This window comes from Panicum hallii, chromosome 1 (genome assembly GCF_002211085.1).
Source record: "Panicum hallii strain FIL2 chromosome 1, PHallii_v3.1, whole genome shotgun sequence".
NCBI classification, from domain to species: domain Eukaryota; kingdom Viridiplantae; phylum Streptophyta; class Magnoliopsida; order Poales; family Poaceae; genus Panicum; species Panicum hallii.
The window spans coordinates 55,729,964-55,750,949 of NC_038042.1; the positions used below are offsets into that span (position 1 = coordinate 55,729,964).

Below are 20,986 nucleotides of genomic sequence, written 5' to 3' on the forward strand. Positions count from 1 at the left end.
GGCTCAGAGTTCAGACGTTTCGGTCTTGATTCCAAGCATATCAGAATAGTTTCCGATTGTGACAGACCAGGAAAGGCAAAACCGGCAATTATTCGTTCTTCTGGGGCAGAAGAATTCTTGCAAGCAAGAAGGTTGACTTCTTGGGAACGTATCATCATTCTTCACCTTAGCGTAATCAGCCACTTTTTTCAGATGCTTTGCCGTATGATCATTGCAAGTATCGCAGACACGTCTGGATGAAGTTACAGAGCTTCTGAAGTACAATGCTCTCCCTTTTCCTTGCCACCTTTAAATGTATAATTCAGTCTGGACAGGTTTGTTTTACACGTCCAATTTCTCGAGAAAATATGTCCTTTTTAAGATTCTTAATCGGAGAATCGCTGTCTATCAAGTCTCAACTGGAGCCATGCCAGTTCAAGTTTCTGAAGGACGTGAATGTACAGTTACTGCTGCAAATCGAAGTCGACAGAAACCGTGTGCGCCCTTGGTGGTTTCCAGCTGCAAGTGCAAAGAAGGAAAACAACCTTGCCAGGCACCAAAGGAGTTTGCATTGTCACTAATCTGACGCGAGTCTGACGTGTATCCGATGCAACCTAGCGCCCAATTGGAGGAATCCTATGGATGATTGATCTAAGCTTGGTCACGCAGCCAACTGCTCGCTGACTGCAGCTTCAATAATAGCTCACTGCAAAGTCAAGCGAGCGCCACTGCTGATCATGCCCAATGGCGAGTAGCTGCTGGCTGCGGCTCTTTGGACCCGGACTAAACAATGTGATCTTCAAGAAGCGCACGCATTCTGATCTGTTCCTTGTGAAGGACTACCAGACGACCTGCTGTTTTCAATGGTTTTTCTGAATCCCGCTGCAAAGGAGCACGAGCTCGTGCAGTGGACGTGAGATCGCAGGACGCCGCAGCGAGCAGGCGCACATGTTTGCACGCCGCGCGATATCTTCTCAGGATCCGAATAATGGTACTCGCCACCATTCTCGTATAAATGCTGAAGAATGAAGAGCGGTTCGACGGGAAGGAATTCAAATCCAGGGTTCAGACATCCAGTGGCGTTCTTGCCACTAGCCTACTGCCCCCACTGGACCGAAGCCAATACGAGAGGCAGACAGGAGTTCATGGGCACCGACCGCCACACGAACTGGGAGGGTCTGGGGCACGCTGGTTCTTGTGCTCTGCGGTGAGGTTGGTGGCCGTAGTGGCGGGCTCTTTATGCACGCCGGTGCAAGACGCCATGGGTTGGTGACTTGGTGCGGCAGAAGCCGCGTTCCAGGACTTGCCGGTCATGGGAGGCATCCAGTCAAAGATTGGTGGCGCTGCCTGTGCCTGCGCTCGTATGGTGACACGATCACGCAGCTATCTGCCAGATGTGTCAGGCGAGATGCCTGATCGTAATTCGTAATTTTCGCGGGAAAGATGCTGCGATCGCCACGAAAACCACTTCACTTCAGAGACGGCATCGGCGGTTCGTTTGGTCTGATTGGAGAAATTCAGAAAACCAGCTCGGGGTCCAGGTGAAAGTGGATTTTGCTGCTCAGATCAGCGGAGCCATTCGAATGACTACACTAGGGGGCCCGTATCTTTCATTTCAAATTGCAAAGAGATTTGTCACCAAATGGAACAGTAGGAATGTCATTTTTGGCTGAACAGAAGGAGCTGCTTTATTTATTGCGTCGGCAATCACGGCCAGTAGCGTCCACATCATCCGTATCGAGCGCGTGACCGCGCAGTGCGGATCGCTTGGAGTACAAGGGAGTTCTTGGCCAGGACCCACGCCTTTTTGACTTGCGAGGATTTAACCAAGCACAAGGGGGGGAGTTCTCATCATCCATTCGCATTGCATTGTTGTACAATCTTGCTGCCTGGAAATTCTTTCGTGAATCGTGAGTATCAATCATTGCTTCATAACCTCTAGCATCGTTGTTCCTCTGTAAATCCACACTCCAAGCTAACTGAACCATCTTGCAGCTTCACATGTGCAAAAGCATCGGCAACTTGTAGGAACTCTTCAAGCTCTGTGAACTTCATGGCACGAGTAACACGAACACACTCCAAGGTTTCTTCTTCATCTTCTCCTCTTGCGAGTCCTCCCTCCAACAGTCCTGGTCAAAGAGGGCTCGCAACACGCACCAACGGCAGCCGACAGAGATCGTGCGTGTGTAAAGCCGATACCCTCACCGGCTGCCGATACGTACGTGCAGACAAGAGGTCAGGCGCTGCGGCGCGTGGACGAGAAAGAGAGGAGGAAAAGGTGAAAATTATCATGGAAACCCGATGTGAATTGTGAACCGAATGATTGGGCGCGGCACGCGCAGCTCGGTTGGATTTCGCACGAAACGAGCACCCGGCTCTCGCCCGCCGCTCGTATCCGGATCGCCTCTCGTCCACTCCTCCGTCCGCGCCCCCGGGCTCTCGCCGGCCACCCACCACCCCCGCCCAAATCATTCTCCTCCGATTCGCCCGATCACTGATGCGACACCCAACTGTTTGATAATGTTCTCGCGGTCCGATAGAGTTCATAGGGTTGAGTGTGGGTGCGTGCATGTGAACATGTACTATATTTTAAAGGAAAAATAAGATAGATGAGCAGTTGATTTGATTGACAGCATTGTAAATTGTAATCGGGACGCTCTAACAGCTTGATTAGTTCGAACGATGCCAGGTTGAGAGCTCTGGTGGCCACCGATTTCTAAATTGCAGAGCTCGATTAGCTCACCCGGAAGAAATAACAAGCATATCTAAGGGCGCGTCTGATCGAGGTTAACCTGTCGCCGCAGAGCGAGATGAGGCCATGCATGATGCAGTTTTTTTTTCTTTTCTAGTGCACGGTATCCACCCACACCCCTCTTGCTCAGCAGCGTCGCTCCTAGATTAAGTCAAGGGATATCTTTGATTAGTGTGTTCGGTAGCGTCGAAACGCTAGCCTCCGACGCCTTGTGATGTCAGCGGCATCGTTCAAAATTGCAAACCCAGAATCGAGATGCTTCCGCCGGCTCATGATCCTCATCTTGAACCTGCACGACCGCAAGATACAAACATGTCGCGTCCGGGTTCTTGGGCGGACCTGGATTCTAGCTGCACGCTCGACGTGCATATGATGCAAGGGTAAGGGTTGCATGAAAGCTTCGAATTCGAAGCAGTGGTCAGTAATCCGTCTCGCACGTCACCACACTTTTGCTATCTCATCACCCGGTCCCTCGTGTAACTGTGGCCACGAAATTCACCCGACGATCGTATTCTGACAGTTAGGAAGCGATTTTTTTTTTTGAGATAGACGAGAGGTGCCGGTGCGCCATCATCTCACGTCGCCCGACACGATGAGACGGCCACATCGTTTTCCTCCGCTCCTGGTTTGAGCAGGCGGGCAGGAGGCCACCCGAGCGAATGGCGACCTGCGCGACGACACGAAATGCTTTCGGTTCGCCTGCCCAAAACGCAGCGATCGAGCCCCACGTCGGCGCACGCGCCGCGCGGACGTGCCCGCACACGGCCGCTCCCCTCGCTCGCGTCCCCTGGCAACCCACCCGAACCGAGGGGGGACGCGTTTCATGGCGCGGAGCCCACGCGAGATCCGCGCCGCGGCCTCGCGCGGTCGACGCTCGCCGGCCTCCGACCGGAACCAGCGAGGTGTCCGCATCTCCTCCCCGGGCCGGCGAGCGCGCCGCTCCCGTCGCTCGCGCGGCTCGAACGCGCCCCAGATATTTCGTCCGTTTGCCTGGCCAGGAATCGCGAGGGCGCGATTCCCGCAGTCGTCGTGCTCGTCGCTGCCCTACCACCCGGGGCTGAATTTAGGAGGCGTGTTTGATAGCGGCAGGCATCGGGCAGGAGCAGTGGAGCAGCCATCAAAAATCAACTCGATAGACGCCTCGGATGGGCAACGCAACGCGACGCGATGGCCTGTCCGGCAGCATGTTGCTATCGCCTCTGCAAATTGCATGCCATGGCGCATTAATGTGCCCAACACGCATTCGCGTCCTTGATGAGCTGTTTGACCGGTTTAAGCAACAAATTCTTCTTCTTCTTCTTCTTCTTCTTCTTCTTCTTCTTCTTCTTCTTCTTCTTCTTCTTCTTCTTCTTCTTCTTCTTCTTCTTCTTCTTCTTTCCTATTGCATCTACCACTGGCAGGTTCCAGCATCCGATCCTCGATGAAACGGCTCCGACATTACCATCGGCGCGGCGCACCTGTACCATTGCGCGTGACTAATGGTGGCGCATCCAAAGCCGCACAAACAGTGGTGACCCGGTCCTCGGTCAGCTTGGAGATCGACTGGGAACCAACAAAGTTTGAACTCTTCTTCGTCCCGCCATATTTTTCTCCCTCTGTTGCTCTCCGCGAATTGATTGATGGTTTGTTTCTCATGTTTTTCAAAAAATAGTTTTGACGAAGTAGCATCAGGAGAGGGACTCCCTACTGTACCATCACGTGGCCGTGGAGACTTTGGAGCCATGATTAGCCAATAAGGAACTCGTCAGCTGTACAGACGCACGTAGCAGGACCTGTAAATTGGTGATATAATTGGGGAGGTACGATTCAAAAACTTGTCCTTTTTGAGGTCCAAATCAATGGTGCCCACAAGTTCGTCAGCCCTTGGGTCATGAACGTTCTGAACCTAAATTTGTTCTTACCGCGCCAGTTCGTTCCGTTTGAAAGCAACATCAGCATCACGCGGGTGCCCAAGATAATCAGGAGAATATAGATCTGTGTACAGCAATCAAACTTCAGTCATCAAAATACATACCATGTTCTCTCTTACTTATCGTCCTAAACGCACAGTGAAACGAAATACGAAATGCAGTCCCTAATAGGCTTCAGATTTTTAAGAATGAAAATCTTTACTTTTGAAACGAAATCAGAATGGAAAACTTATCGCCCTTTTAAATCACAATCCCGTGCATGGTAGTTGTAAAATAAAATATATTCAAAGGCGTGTGAAGTCAATCAGCACAAAATCCCTGAATTTAAAAAATCCTAGGCTTTTAACTCTTGGCGCAAACGAAAAGCCAAATTCCAAAGAACGAACAAAGGGCGCCACTATTGGCAAGTCAATCCAGCCCACCATCCCCCAACCCCAATCACACGAGAATCGCCTACACGGGAGCACACGTGGCAGATCACAACTGGCTGCGACTTGGCGCTCGCGCGTGCTACCTCGCGTGGGATGACGCCATGGACGAGAGCAACAGCCAACAGCCCTTGCTTCCAAATTGCATTTTTTTAATAATTTTCAGGGGGCGTTGTTTAGCTGATTAATCTAATCATTTTGTGCTAATCCTCCGCGGAGAAGAAATCGCAATGAACAGCGAGGAAGAGATGCTCGCTTGGCTTCGCGTGCACGGCCTCAAGCCTGGCACTATAAAAGGCCCTGGCCGCCAGAGCCGTTCTTCCCCAGAGAGACGCCTCAACCCACCCCCACCCCACAAGAACACGAAGCCACAAGCCACATCCCCATTCCACTCCACGGTGAGGTTGAGCGATCCGAGCAAGCAGATCATCGGCGACAGGTTTGTTCTCTGAACTCTCTGATTCTTTTTAGCAGCAGGGACGCTTGCACAGCACAAGAAAGGTCCGGTTCAAGAAGGCTCTTCCTTTGGGTTTATTTGAATCCTCAGAGGAAGTTTGTTCTTGGGTTTGGATTTTTTCTCACCTCATCACACCTCTCCTAGGAGGAACAGAGATCCAGAGAACCTTTTTTCTCTTCTGGATTCTTGCCGCCTTTTGGCCTTTTAAAGGGTTCTTTTGCAATACCCTTCTTGTTCACCAACCCTTTTTCTTTGCACAAACCCCGCTGTTTCTCTACTTTTATTGAGGAACGGCGCTGATTTCCAAACCTTTTTTCTACTTTGATTTTGCATAAAAAAGCTCCTTTTATTTCTTCCCGTTTTTAGTTCTCCCCAGCCTCTTCTTCTAGCTCCATCCAAGCTTCTCCATCTAGTCAAAATGGCCGCAGCCATAGATATGTACAAGTACTACAACACTAGTGCACACCAGATCGCCGCCTCCTCTTCTTCGGATCAGGAGCTCGCGAAAGCACTCGAACCTTTTATAACGAGTGCTTCTTCCTCTTCGTCTTCCTCCCCCTACCACTACTACTCATCCTCTTCCTCTATCACCCAAGATTCTTACATGTCCACACCCTCCTACACCAACTTCGCCACCTCGCCTCTTCCCACCACCGCCGCCACCTCGTCGTCGTCTTTCTCGCAGCTTCCGCCCCTGTACTCGTCGCCGTACGCTGCTGCTTCGGCGGCGACGGGCGTGACTGGGACCATGGGCCTGAACCAGCTCGGCCCGGCCCAGATCCAGCAGATCCAGGCCCAGTTCATGATGCAGCAGCAGCAGAGGGGACTGCACGTGGCGTTCCTGGGCCCGCGGGCGCAGCCGATGAAGCAGTCCGGGTCGCCGCCGCTAGCGCCGGCGCAGTCCAAGCTGTACCGCGGCGTGCGCCAGCGCCACTGGGGTAAGTGGGTGGCGGAGATCCGCCTCCCCAAGAACCGCACGCGGCTGTGGCTGGGCACCTTCGACACCGCCGAGGACGCGGCGCTCGCCTACGATAAGGCGGCGTTCCGCCTCCGCGGGGACATGGCGCGCCTCAACTTCCCCGCCCTCCGCCGCGGCGGGGCGCACCTCGCCGGGCCGCTCCACGCCTCCGTGGACGCGAAGCTCACGGCCATCTGCCAGTCCCTCGCCGGGTCCAAGAGCGGCTCCCCCGACGCCGAGTCCTCGGCCGCGTCCCCGCCGGACTCGCCCAAGTGCTCGGCGTCGACGGAGGGGGAGGAGGAGTCGGTGTCCGCCGGCTCCCCGCCTTCCCCGACGCAGGTGCCGCCCGTCCCGGAGATGGCGAAGCTGGACTTCACGGAGGCGCCGTGGGACGAGACGGAGGCCTTCCACCTGCGCAAGTACCCGTCCTGGGAGATCGACTGGGACTCCATCCTCTCATGAAGAATCAACTGCAACTATTATAGTAGTAGCAAAGATTCAGTCAGTCAGCTCAATGACAGCTCCGTGTAATTTTCATTTGGGTTTTTGCAGCTGCGGTGGCTCGATGGCATTTTAGACATCGGCCATGGTGGCTGCGAGTAGCAATGAGTAAACTAGCAGCCAGTAAGTCGTCCAGTGTTGTGATGATGTAGCAGTCAGTACGTGTTAATCTCCTGGTTGAGCTGCCGGTTGTTTTTTCTCACGGCACGGCCAGTCGAGGAGGTCAGGTGTAATCCCTTGTTATTGTTATCTGTTGCAGCTTAATCCATCTAGCTTATGTACGTACCCATGTGTGATCAGTGTTGCATCTTCCTTGGTCTTGCATGTGTGATTTGTACACCTGTGACTTGTGATCTAAGCTGCTTGTTGAGGTGATGCTGGCTGCAACATCTTGGAAACAAAGGCAGAGCTGAAGATTTTCCTGTTGGATGCTTGCATTTATCTGTACTGCCACAAGCCACAACTCCTCATAGAAAGCTTATAATTATGCTTTCAAGGAACTTCAGCGTGCCAAGTATGAACCGTCAAGTGCTGATGAAGGTGAAGTATGAATAGAAAGAAGATTGTTTACGCTACAGAGCTCCAACCTACCCATCATTGAATAGAGTCCGGCCGGCTAATTCATATTGCTACAGCTCCATACTCTGATCGAGCTAGTGCCCACTAACCAGTCATGATCTTCAAAGAAACCAAACAAGGGAAGCACATCTGATTAGTGCGTTAAGTTGATCCGACAGAGTCTTCTTCAAGTCTTCAGTGTTCCACGCATGCAGTGAGTTAGCTGTAACTCCTATCATTAGCCGGCGACCTAGGAGCAACTAGTCATGAGCTATAGGATTATTCAGCCATCTACCACTACCCGTACCCTGACGATTGTGGTTTGGTTAGGATGCACACGAGAGCACTAAGCCGGGACGCCCATTCACCGTCCATTTTTCTTATTCCAAAAAAGACGGCCATGCAATTTGCGGCAGAAGAAGCATCCGGAGGACCGCCGGCCGAGCCCATCAGCAGCATTTCTCAAGCTTATCCCCGTGAAAACGACCTTATGGCCGCGGCGGACCAGCCAATCCTCATCGCCTCCGCACCCGACGGCCTTTTCCTTCCACTGCCACTAGACGCATTTCTTTAATCCGCTTATCGAAGTCGCCACTCGCCGGTGAAAGAAAGACGAGCAAAAAGAGAGGCCGCAGATAATGAGGCATCCCCAACCAACGGCCTCTCTAGTCTCGAGTCTCTAGTCTCTACGAGGGAGGCGCCTACGGCCTATCTCTCTGTCCCTTTGTTCTCATTCCCTCCAGCAATTGCTGTGCAAAAGAACCAAAGAACAGTTGATTGTACCTTCTGCGAAATTTGCCTGACGAAGAGACCTAAATGACAGGTGCAGCTCTCGACAGCTCTGTTCACACACATGACAAAAAAGTTTCCGTATTCGTGCAGAGAGAATTTCCATGGCACATTTGCACTTGCATTCCCTTCCATCGAAAGTATTTGCAACTTTGCTTTCATCTGGGTGCAATCTCCCCGCAGCCACTCGTAGTTGCAGCTAAGCCAAAATATACATCTCCATGCTTGACAACCAAGCACACACACATGTTAGGCTGTTGCCCTTGCGCTGCTCCTTTATTCTTACCCGAAACGCCAAGAGCAAAGAGAAGATAGCATGCACAGAGAGAATTCTCCATCACAAGAAACAAACGGCATGCCTTTTTTGCGCTGCCATTTGGCAGGAAAACAAAACACGGCGGATGGCGCGGAAATAATCGGGGAGATATAGGCGGATTTGATGAGATCGAAAAAAGGCGGCAGAGTCCGGAGGGCATACGATGCTTTTCACATCGCCCGAATCTGCCGTAGCCCGTAGGGGCTAGAGAGGGGCCGTCGAAGTCGTGGAAAGCGCCGGCGAGGTGGACCGGTAATTATATCCCGGCGGCCTCCGGCGTGCGGCTACCTGCCCAACTTATTTGGCTCGCTCTCCGGCTCCCCGGACTTGTGCGGCGGTGGAATCCGCCAACTGCAAGATGCGAACGGGCGTTCCATGATAGGGTACCGGCGCCGGAGCGAGCAGATCACTCGTCCAGTCCGTCTCTTCTGTTTGGCTGGCGTCAAACAGGTTGGCCACTAGGATGTGATGTGCTTATTGTTTGCTACCTCTTAATCCTCCAGTAACGAACTGCAGTAACCATGGAGATGAACGGATTAACCTACAGGGCAGGCGTCAAAGGTGAGGTGATCAGAGCTGGGGATCAAGATGATCCGTGCTGTCCCTGCTGTTCATTGGCAGCAGGCGAGGCGCTTGGAGCCCTCCGCGCTTCGGAATTTTAACCACTAAAGTCTGGTTAGGTTTAACTGCCGCGCCACGCAGGCGGCACCCACGACTTGGTAGCTCTTCTTCTCCGGCAGACCGGCGCCATCTGCCTGTCCTTTCCTGTCCGGCTCCGGCGCCACGCTTTGGAGGCTTCTGCTCACGTCTGCACGCCGTAGCCGTGGCCATCGTTTTCCTTGCTGAAAAAAGCGAGCTCCTGAGGTGGCCGTGTCGTGCATCCTACGCGGCTCCGCTTGCAAAGCACGCGAAGGTTTAGGGCCCCGGACTGAGCGGCGTTCGATGATCGCGACGGAGACCATGCGGCGGCTACGGGGGCAGATAGTTATACCTTGTACCCTCCGTGAGAATTTTGCGGCCTGCCAGTGGTCGCTAGTAAGACCTAGTACGGCGTTCGCTGATCTTCTCTTGTGAGAAAATCGAAAGGAAGCGCAGGGAGAAAGTGGCGGAGAATTCGATTCGGAGGAGAGGCTGGGGACCTGGGAGCCTGCTGCAATCTGGCCCGCGTTCGAAGCTACAGCCCACGTTACACGTGGTCCAGTTGTCTGACTTGTCTCAAGCAAAAGGGCTGTCCTGGGCCGGAAGCGCTTTATGACGTGTACGCGGGCTCAGTATCGTGTTGGCCCAACAAAATATCTGGTGCCAATTTGAATCTTGAGCAGATAGGCACGCGGCCTACAACTGCGGGCGGCCCCCTAGGTGTGTGCTGGCTTCGACCACAAGATAGTGTGGATTGTCGTCGTGGGCTCAACCATACGGCCCAGCAAGATTTCACAGGCCACCGAAGGCCACATTGTGCATGCACCGCACGTCCACACGCACACCACGGTGCTATATCACACTCAAAAAAAAAACCACGGTGCTATATAATTCATGTTCGAATTCGTCGGCCTTTTCGTGTCCTGAGAATATTTGCTCTTGATTTGTTTTTGCTAGGGAGTTTATTCTTCTTCCAGAAGACTTTTGTCGAATCTGATTGTGATTCTTATTGTATGATCTCTTAGTAGGAAATTAGTAACGAAGCAAAGAAAAAAAAAATCAAACTAAGGCAATGTTGCGTTTCATGATGACTTGCCCTACACGCGGTGGCCCCAGGAAAACATGTCTAAATACCAATAGTACCATACGCTGCGCACCCACATTTGGAACTAGCTAGGCAAGCCTGCAGACACACGGGCCGCCCGGCACCAACACGTGTATAGTATAGTGCTGGCACTGTGCACTTGCAGCAGCAGCAGCCGCAGTCCACTAGGCCAGCAACTAGACCAGACAGACTTGGCCCCGGCGAGGTCAGGCTTCCAATGCAAGAAACGACATGACAAGTTCGAGCCGGTGATCGACGCATGCATGTGACCGGCTGACACGGCACGAGCGCCTGGCTTGCCCCCCGGGCGCGGCCAGGCCCCCGTCTGAATTCTGATGCCGAGCAGCTAGCAGAGCAGTGCGTGGCGAGTCAGTAACATATGCCGATGGAATCTCGCGTGCTGTTTCGAGATTCCAGAATCTAGGTCAAAGCGTTAGATTCGATTCCCGTGTGGCGGCGTGCACTTGCTTGTGCTTGAGCTTGACCACGCAGCGCGGCAGGGAACTCCAATAGCAAGGCTAGCTGCCGTTCAAAACCGTCCATGTGAGGCCGCGCAGGCCGGGGGGCGATTGCGATTATTGGTGGGAGATGGTGGCGGCCAATGGCGAGCCCGTCTTTTGTATAAAATGACTCGAGGAAAAGACGGGAACCTTTTGGGCCACGTGAAATCCAAAGGTGCTGTCCATCACGGCTCGTAGCTAGCTCCTTTAATTTCCCCAGCGTCGCACCTCTGATCTTTTTTCTGTTCTAGCATGATCTACGATCCCAGGTTATTGGTTAGTCCACTAGGATATATACAATATATATATATATAAATAGAATATACAGGGTGCAAGTATGCAACTTGCTAGTACACAATTATATATCACTCACTAGACGGCATGCAGTAGAGCAAGTACAATAATAGTTCTATAGCTAAGCTAGTCATCAATTTTGCTGACTTGGAAGAGAAAAAGGAGGGGAGAGAGAGAGAGAGGAGCTTGGCTCTCAGGGGCAGTTCCACTAGCTATATTGACCATGCTCTTACTAGTTTATTGCTAGCTCCGGTGTGCAGTGTGCCCACGACCGGTGATCTAGCTCAGGTCTCAGCTCCACTAGAGGGAGAGCCCTAGCTACAAGCAAGGATCCATGCGTATGCATCTCGGTAGTACATAGGTCCTGTTTGTTTTCATTTATTTTGAATTTTGAAGGCTGGATTTTAGAAAATTTAAAAGTCGGATGACTCTCAGAATCGAGAATCGAGAATCCATAATCAGCTGGGAGTCTCGATTCTGCGAGTCATCCAACTTTTGAATTTTTTAAAATCGAGCCTTCAAAATCCAAAATAAGCAGAAACAAACAGGGCTATAGCTGGATAGCAAAATGCGCGCAACTCTTTCATTTTACTAGTCTAAGCTCAAGTTCAAATCCAACTAACAACTTCCAGCTAATAAATTAAGTACAGTTGATACAAATTAAGTAAATCCAGCTAACAACTTCCACCCAGCTAATACTAGCTGTCTCCACGACTCCACTCAGATAATCCTAGCTAATAACCATTGGACCTAGTTTATCCAAACAGGACCTAAGACTTAAGAGTTCATAACGAGATTAGGAAAAGGATATTCCTGTGCTGCATTTTGTCCCGAACGAAACCATGCAACATTGTGTAACACCAGTTTGCGTAGACACTGCTGACAGGTCGGAAATGGCACGACCCGCAGGCACCAAAAAGAATGAATAAATCCAAAATAACCGTCCTGGCCTGGGTCTGCGCTCCCGTGCATCTGATCACTGATCACCTATAGCTACACGCAATCCGACACGACAGCATACAGACAGACAGGGAGCCCGGCCGATGGATGATGGATGAATGGGTGCTTGCAACTATGCAAGGCTGAAGGCTCATGGCTGCGTGCTCGGGCTCGGAAGCCTGGCCGCTTCTACTTGGGGCTCTCGTGCAAGGTAGCGCCACGCCGTGTGGCCCCGACGACGGGGCGCACGGTGCCCGCCAGGCGGCCGCGTACTTGCGGCCGTGGGGATTGGCCGCGCGCCAACCGAGGTGGGAGCCCCGCAGCCCGGAACCCGGCCGGCCGGCCGGTCGGTCACGGTCCGGCGCGCACGCCCCAGAGGCGCGCCACTGCCGCCCACCACAGCCACACCAGTCTCGCTGTCTCGGGCTCGAGCTCGACTGTGACAAACTGGCACGGCGAACGGGCGAGCAAGCGAGAGAAAGGCGGCGCGTGCGCGGATTGGTTCCACGTACGGGCAGGTCCCGTCGCGTCGACCCGGTCCCGTCCCGTCCGCCCTCCCTCACGAGCCACAAGTTGACGCGAAACGACGTGCGTGCGGACGCGCGACACATGCTGCGTTGCCACGCGACTGCCCTCACGCAAGGCCGGCCGGCCGCCAGAAACAAGAACGCGCAGGCGGCGGGCAGGCCGGCGGCCGGCCGCAAGCGTCGATGAGGCGATGCACGCGACCCGGGCCCGGCAGGGGTGGCAGCGGCGAGATGGAAAGGTGAGCGGCTGACTCGACCGGAGGAGCCCCATGGCCGCAGCACGGGCGAGGTGTGCGTGCGTGCGGCCGTGGGGGCCGGGGCCGGGGGAACCACAAGGCGGCCAGCGGGGGCGGCATGCCCGGCCGGGCCGTGGTCCGCGTGACTGTGCGAGGCGATGCAGGCGTGGCTCGCTCTGGAGCTTGGACGGCGCGCGAGCTGTTGGGATCCCTTGTCGTTTCACCCGCCGGAAACCAGAGAGCTGGCGCTCGTCTCTTGTCACCCGATCGCCGAGCTGCAAGCTCCAACAGGCTGCAACAGCGTGCGCTGTCCGTCCCTCCGTCACTGTACGAACTACTAGATCGAGCTCGCAACTTGGGATCCCTCCTCACGTTGGCGGTTCACGAAACGTGCGTGCCTACGGTCCGTACAGTTCAACCTTCCCTCGTCATTTCGTCCATCCGCAGAACAAAGGAGACACGTGTATCCGTCAACACAAGGGTGCTGGTCGGCGGATGCCGTGCACGGTACCGGTGGTTTCAGGTGCGTCGCGCTCAGGGCGTACTACACGGAACACGTGTAGAGACAGAGGTCATGAAGCCCGCATGCATTCCGGCGTTGCAAACTTCATCGCTCTGAATACAACCATGTTTTCCATTCCAACTCTTCAACTAGAACCAGGTAGCTAGCCGAGCTGCCAGGAGTGCAAGAAACCGATTTCAGTTTGGCAACTAGATAGCATTCCAACTAAGCAGCATCCTGCTCACTAGATCCTTGAATATAAAATGCATTTGTCCTGGCTGTTAGGGAAACGGTAGCAATGCAAGCAAATTCATGGGGCCGATTTTTTCCCCCTCTCTCGCAAAAGTCACTTTTATTTTGTTGGTGCGAATTAAAGAAGGGAAAAGGCGAAAAGCAGGGCGGGGGAGGATGAAGCAGAAAACGATGGGTGGTACTCGGGTGGTGCGACGCGGAAAGCGGCCGCGTTCTTTCAATTTACACGGCGATGTTCCTGCCATCCCCTAGCTTTTCCCCCTTTCCTCCCATTTTACGCGCACTAGCAAGCTCGGCCCGACAGCGACGGCCCTGAAAATAAATCTCAGTTTTCCCCCCCCCGGTGCCGGGTGCATGCTCAGATAAAATCCCCTTTTTATCTTTCCATCTCAAATGCGCATGGCACGCAGCAATGCTCGTGAAGGGATCATCAGCTAATGATATCTCTAACCATTTCTGGACGAGCTTGACCTACCTGTAACCTATCCCCATCTTTCCGACCCATGAACATGATTATCAAATAAAATCTGTATGCTCTGTTGCTTGCAAGTACGCACGCAGACACGGGTGATAAAGCAAGGGAGATTGGTAGCGGTGTACTATAGTGTGGTAGTTGTTTAGCTTGCTGTTCCCGGTTGTTGCCACCACTAACAATGTTGGGCCGGTTTTTTTTTATATAAAAAAACTCTACATCTTTTAGTGAAGAGTATCAGACAAATGAACAGCGTAAAAGCCAGAGCAGATACTGCCCAATGAAAGCTGCTGAGTGCCCAACTTAGGTTTCAGAGAATTGTAGTTAGTTGACTCTTCTTTCGTTAAGGGGTTTGTCTTTATAGACCACAGCACTTGACAGCAGGAAGAATCAGAATAGGCGGTTCCTAACATGTGAAGCAGCAGCAGGGTGCTTAGCACATAATTGTACGGGTTAAGCATATGTATATTATATATATATATATATATATGTATCTTTAGTGTTTCAGTTACAATCAATACCATTCCCGGACAAAAAAGAAGAAGAGACTATTAGAAGCGCGAAATCCGGCTATATATATGTAGACATGTAGCAGCAAGGATATCGGAGGAATCTATTATTGCTCTTCAAATCTTCTTTGAAAAATGGGCGGTTCCTAACATGTGGAGTAGCAGCTGAGATTAGTGTATAATTGAAGTGTCAAGCATCTATGTGTATGTTGGTATCATCTTTGTTCAGGGAAAGAATTACTAACCAATTTCATTGTTAGAGACAAAAATAATAATAACCAAGAAATAACAAGTCACTGTCTTGTTTTGTCTAGATTAAAGAACTCAACAACAATGTTGTGTGTGTATCAGCTGGAGAAGGCTCTATTTTGTCCTGTTACTCCAGATGGAACGGTGAGAGGAACTTCCAAAATTAACTATTGCCAAATTGGGAAATTTAACTTGGAACAGAATTAACTAGTACTGCTAAACCTCTTCCCTTCTTGGTGGACAGGCGTCTAGGTTCGGTGAATTTAGTCCGCTTGGTTACCTCGCCATGCCCTGCGCATGCTCTCGCTCCGATTTGTACAAGATGGACCACAAAGTCGTTTTACTGCTGAAACAAAATAATGGGGTACTCCGGCACTGAACTCAATCTTACCATTTTAATCAGTCAATGCTCTGACACTCTGACCATGTTGTGTATGCGGGTGAGATAGAAGCAAAAGGGAACGGAAGTCAATCTACCATGAAATGCAGCGTGGCCCTCTTCAGTTTTTTTTTTTGTTTGCTGAAATAACAAGTTTTCTTTTTCGACGAACGCAGCAATAACAAGTTAAGATGAACTTCTATGTTTCAGCGTATGGGCTGCTAGAACATAGAAGTCATGGATTTATATTTGAGACCAAACGGAGTATCATATGGATTTACATTGAACCCAACGGAGACTGCATGTCAAGTTCATCCATCGACCGAATGAACTGATGTCTGATGACCGTATCACCGTGTGCTTGTAGCTCAGGAGGAGTGATATGTAGTATGGCAAGTCCGCCTGTAAAACAGGAAGCTATCGCAAAAGGCCGCAAAAAAAGCAGTTCCCCTTCTCTATCTTACCTAGGGCCATTGAAGTAACAATATAGCTGGTAGAGTGGTAGATCAAATCTTGATCATGACCGCTGCACACACCTTACTTAGGTTCATGTCGATTGATAATTGGAAAGTGGCATCGAGGGGTTTAACATGAAGGGGATGTTACCCAAAGGATTACCAAATTTATCCCCAATGCTAGCTAAAATTTGCTCAGAACATAGAGAGAGTTCCTCTTGGTTTTTAATGACCATCTTAAGTAGCTTCGAGATGCACGCTAATGTGAAAAAAGGTAGGTTGTAGAACATTTTTTTTGAAGAAAGTTGTAGAACATTTAACTTAGCTATATACTCCATCCATTCTATGAAAAGTGCAATTCTGCATTTGAAAAACATCACATATAGAATTCAATTTAGAGATTGGATCTCAACTACATGCCTAATTAAAAGCATCTTCAAAAGTCTAGCCAAATCTCACTCTTCATATTCCCATTTAGCTATCCATTTAGCCAAGGTTCACTCTCCATATTTCGGTAAACTCCAACAGACTAGCCAAATCACACTTCATATTCATCCTAGCCCACTCATGGCGTCGCAGCCATCCCCAACGCGCCGGAGCAGCTCACCGTTCTCCGTGGGTCACCGGCGTCCGGAGCAGCTCGCCATCCTCCGGCTCGTCGCCGGAGATAGGGCTAATTGGGAGCCGCTCCGCACGAGAGATAGGCCCGGCGGGGGGGGGGGGGGGGGGTGGGTGCGGCGCCGCTGTCCTCAAGCTCGTTGCGGGAGACGGGGCCGACGGGGAGCAGCTCCGCACGGGAGGTGGTGGCGGTGGGGAGGTGCGGGAGCAGCTCGTTGCGGGAGATGGGGTATCCGTGTCTGCGACCGCGCGGGAAGAGGGATGGCGAGGGCGACGGGTTTGGTATAGATGCCAAGAGGGATAGCGAGGGAAGCAATATGGAGAAGCTGTTGGATGCTGATTTTAAGGGATTTTATCTATTTTTATTTATCCAACTCTTTTACAGAGGCTTTTGGAGATGTTCTAAGTGGCCAGATTTGATTTGCATGCCAAAACTAACCGCATATGGCTAACAAATGAGGATTTGAAAGTCTTTTCACAGCACCACTAATCTTTCTAAGAAACTAAGAGGGAGTATAACGGAAACCCCAAAATAACAAGGATGGGCAAGAAAAAAAAAGTGCATGCAGTCCTATGCTTGTGCATATGTGGAGCTGCTTTCCCCCTTGCCCCTTGCATGCTACAAAACAAAACAATACGGCAGGGGGGAGCAGGGCCAGCATGCACCAAAGCCGCTGCGGGCGGCGGCCCGGCCTACCAGCTAAGCAGGCCCGCGACCACCGTGGCCCCCGCACGTCGGCTCCACTCCGGGATCCCACGTGGCAGGCCCCTACGGGCCCACCCCTCCGAGCTATAAGTACCCGCACTCCTCTCCACTTCGCATTCACCCATCTCGAGCTCTCAGAAGCAAGCCCGCACACTGCCCCTAGTCCTGAGGCAGGCTAGCTGACCAGCTGTGCTCCTCCCGTCCGAGTGCTTGGCGTTGGGGACAGGAAGCTCTAGGAGGCCTCGCCGTCTTCGCGTCGCACGAGCCTACAGCCTGGGCCGTTGGTGAGGCGAAGCACATGACGAACCAGGACGTGGTCGTGTCGGAGATGGGCATTGCGGCCGGGGCGGCGCTGCCGGGCCCGAGCCCGGCGCTCCTGGCTTGCCGGGGCGCGGCTGCCGGCGCCATGTCCCTGCGGTACCTCGACCTGGCCGCGGCCGCCGCGCGCTCGGCCAGCTGTACCTGGGCCGACGCCATGCGCGCCTCGTCCCCCACTCGCTCCCGCGCCGCCGCCGATGTCGACGAGTTCACGGCCTGGATGGTGAGTCTCGCTTCTACTCTTCTCTGCCGCGCGCTCGTCTTCTTGACACGCGTCGGGAGCTTGCGGACGCGCGGGTGCATGGCTTGTTGCCTTCAGGTGCTAACCTTTGCTTGGTCTCCTGCAGAGGAAGCACCCGTCGGCGCTCGGCAAGTTCGACCAGATTGCCAGCGCGTCCAAGGGGAAGAAGATCGTCATGTTCCTGGACTACGACGGCACGCTCTCCCCCATCGTCGCCGACCCCGACACGGCCTACATGAGCGACGCGGTGAGGCCTCGAGCTGCTCTACCGACGCGCAACCTTCCATTCCACGGCGGCCGGCCAAAAGCTCGCTCTTGACTGACGCTTCTCCCCTTGCGGGCTCCTGGTGCGCAGATGAGGGCGGCGGTGCGCGACGTCGCGAAGCACTTCCCGACGGCGATCGTGAGCGGGCGCTGCCGCGACAAGGTACATTGCCTGCGCCACTCGTCTCGACACCGCGAGCACTCGACACACTCATATGCTGATTTGGCTTTCTTCCTCGTTCTTGCCCGGTGCAGGTGCGCAACTTCGTCGGCCTCCCGGAGCTCTACTACGCCGGCAGCCATGGCATGGACATCAAGGGACCAAGCTCCAATGTACGCTCGCTCTCCTCGCTCTCATCTCCTTGACTTCACCCGACCACCGCCAACCATTCTCAACCCTCTCCATCGCTTTGGCTGATCGATCTTCCCCCCTGATTCGAATCTGCAGCCGGAGTCGGTCCTGTGCCAACCCGCAAGCGAGTTCCTCCCCGTGATCGACGAGGTAGGCTACTAAACCCGATTAGAGGAAGAGCACTTGCCCACTTGTGTGCATATCATCTCGTGATGCACAACGGAGAGGAGATTAACAATGGCGCATGCGTGCGGTGAATCCCCTTTTTTTGTCAGGTGTACAAGGCGCTGGTGGAAAAGACGAAGTCCACACCTGGAGCCAAGGTGGAGAACAACAAGTTCTGCCTGTCCGTGCACTTCAGATGTGTGGATGAAAAGGTAGGCAGCGCCTTGCTCCGTCTTGGGATGCCGGCCACTTCAACGCAAGAACTGCTGGCGCTTTTAATACTGCAACGCAGCAGCTGCATCACGCGCGCGCGGTTAATTTATCCTCGCCATTGATCTTAACCACCGCCCTGACGATCTTCCTGCAGAGATGGAATGCTTTGGCCGAGCAAGTCAAGGCCGTGATCAAGGACTACCCCAAGCTGAAGCTCACTCAAGGGAGGAAGGTAATTATTCGTTCCATCTTCTGACCATGAACTCATCAGCAAATTAAACTTGACTGAAACAGCCGATTAGTTGTCCTTGCCAGCAATAGTAGACCACTAGTCCTAGCTAGTGACTGAAACTGATCAAGACTGCTGGAACTTTGATGCTCCAGGTTCTGGAGATCCGTCCGAGCATCATGTGGGACAAGGGCAAGGCCTTGGAGTTTCTGCTCGAATCGCTTGGTACGGCGCGTTACGACAAACAAATTCCCTCTCCGTATTTTCTTTTTTTCCTTGACGATATCCTGTATCCACGCCCGTGTCATCACAATCGTTTTCACCCCAGTTTTTATTCAGTACTTGCGTATCACACCACCTGTCCTAAACAAATCGCCTGATGACACCCCGCCTATCCTGCTATCCCCTCCCCAGGATTCGCCAGCTGCAGCGACGTCCTCCCGGTGTACATCGGTGACGACCGCACCGACGAGGATGCTTTCAAGGTGCGCTGGCGCCGCCGCCCTCTCACCGGAGATTTTGACTGCTCCACTTGTTCCTTTTTCCTGCACAACTTGATGCGTATACTAAATCTCATCGTGCTGCAATTGACCATGGCTGCAGGTGCTGAGGAAGAGGGGTCAGGGCATCGGCATCCTCGTCTCCAAGTGCCCCAAGGAGACGAACGCCTCCTACTCCCTGCAGGACCCGAGCGAGGTCATGGACTTCTTGCTTCGGCTGGTGGAGTGGAAGCGCAAGTCGTCGCCGCCGCCGCTGATGATCCGGCCGCGGGTGTAGCTGGCTGGCTGCCTCGGCGCGGCAGCCGGTCGGCGGCGGGTCGACTAGCTAGTCAATCGACGGACCGATCGAATCGGTGTCCAATCATGCGAACATACCCCACCACCAATTTTCCCCCCTCTGACGATTCTTCTTAGCCTGTGTGGTAGCCTCCGAAACGGACTCGTGGTGGTTGCTGCGTTCCACGCATGTTCTTCGATTCCCCGCCCCCACCGTGCCGCGCGCGCCACAGAGGAAAAGACACACAACACAACTCCGCCGCCGCCTGTGCTCAGCCCCTCACTGAAAATGTTGGAGCATGTTGGTGTTGCTGTCTAATACAGTACCCCGGCAATGTACCACTAGTAGTCAGTACCCTCCCTTCTCGTGTTATTTTTGTCCCTCGTCTCCCCATGGGCTTGGAAGGCATCTGCAAAGCTCCCTGCCGTCCTAGAAGAGAGGAACCTTTGCAAGAAAGAGAAGGTTCCCTTCACCCCATGTAATTAGTAGTAGTAGCTACTATATTCTAGGCACCACTGTTCTCAGTACCCTTCATCATTCTCTGCTGTGTAAAATGTAGCATGTAAAAGTAAGATCCAAGTAATGGAGTTATTCTGCAATCCTCTCGTACACCGATCCGAGATGCGTGCGTGCTGCCGTGCGACTTGTTTGTTCTTTTGATGATCGCATGACGATAAAAATTATATGCACTGATGCATGCAAGCGTGAGCTGCGGAAAAGTAGCTGGCCGGGGGAGGCAAGTTAACGCCGCCGTACAAGCTCCTCGCAGGGTGGCATGTGAGCAGCTTGCTGCGTGATCTCCCTGCAGGCCAGGCTCACCTGCCAGTTCTTACCATGACAAGCAGCTACCTCCAAAGCGAATAATAATGCAATCATGTGTGAGCTCTGGACAGCCGATTCGTGTCAAGCAGCCGCGATTACCGCGGGTACGAAGCCGCGATATTCTACGGCGAGCTCCTGGATTCTTTTTTGGGTGTATTGTACGATGGGGACAGCTCATTGGGGCGGCGATCGATGCGCGTAGCAGAGATCTACATGCGCCTACACACCAACTCGCACATCAATCAGCATGCTCTGGATCCCATGGTTGCTTCAGACGACATACAATAGGAGGCTCAGCTCCTCCAACTATGCATGCCGTGGTCCATCATATCCTTGCTGATGATGAATGTGGATGGGTGCAAGTATCCTATGGTGCATCTTTGAACAAGTACTGGGAGTAAGTTCCAGGGATATGATCAGATTTGCTGGCCTCTAAACAAAGCGCTTGGAATTGGGCACAATCAACCGGCCCAGCAATTAACAATCCCTGGAGTTCGTGGCCTTGATCAGGCCAAACCTCCTCTCAGGATGAGTCATTAGGCTGCCTGCATAGATTAATCACCTGCAGGAGCATA

General features: G+C 52.8%; 2 protein-coding genes across 2 annotated transcripts; both read left to right on the forward strand.

Moving 5' to 3' along the window:
- Positions 1-5,376: 5,376 nt before the first annotated feature.
- Positions 5,377-7,270, forward strand: LOC112886323 (ethylene-responsive transcription factor ERF060-like). Its single transcript, XM_025952193.1, has one exon. The coding sequence runs from the start codon at positions 5,945-5,947 to the stop codon at positions 6,944-6,946; it is 1,002 nt and encodes a 333-aa protein (XP_025807978.1). The 5' UTR covers positions 5,377-5,944; the 3' UTR covers positions 6,947-7,270.
- Positions 7,271-17,165: 9,895 nt separating this feature from the next.
- Positions 17,166-20,188, forward strand: LOC112892658 (probable trehalose-phosphate phosphatase 4). Its single transcript, XM_025959795.1, has 10 exons — positions 17,166-17,571; positions 17,696-17,836; positions 17,945-18,016; positions 18,109-18,186; positions 18,302-18,355; positions 18,481-18,582; positions 18,738-18,815; positions 18,968-19,037; positions 19,227-19,297; positions 19,416-20,188. The coding sequence occupies exons 1-10, from the start codon at positions 17,329-17,331 to the stop codon at positions 19,587-19,589; spliced, it is 1,083 nt and encodes a 360-aa protein (XP_025815580.1). The 5' UTR covers positions 17,166-17,328; the 3' UTR covers positions 19,590-20,188.
- Positions 20,189-20,986: the final 798 nt, after the last annotated feature.

What these genes read in the sequence shown, in the direction of transcription:
- LOC112886323 (XM_025952193.1), top strand. Translation starts at nt 5,945, where the DNA reads ATGGCCGCAGCCATAGATATGTACAAGTACTACAACACTAGTGCACAC.
- LOC112892658 (XM_025959795.1), top strand. Translation starts at nt 17,329, where the DNA reads ATGACGAACCAGGACGTGGTCGTGTCGGAGATGGGCATTGCGGCCGGG. An exon ending in GCGGGCGCTGCCGCGACAAG is followed by an intron (nt 18,017 to 18,108) that starts GTACATTGCCTG and finishes TGCCCGGTGCAG; the next exon opens with GTGCGCAACTTCGTCGGCCT. An exon ending in TCAAGGGACCAAGCTCCAAT is followed by an intron (nt 18,187 to 18,301) that starts GTACGCTCGCTC and finishes TCGAATCTGCAG; the next exon opens with CCGGAGTCGGTCCTGTGCCA.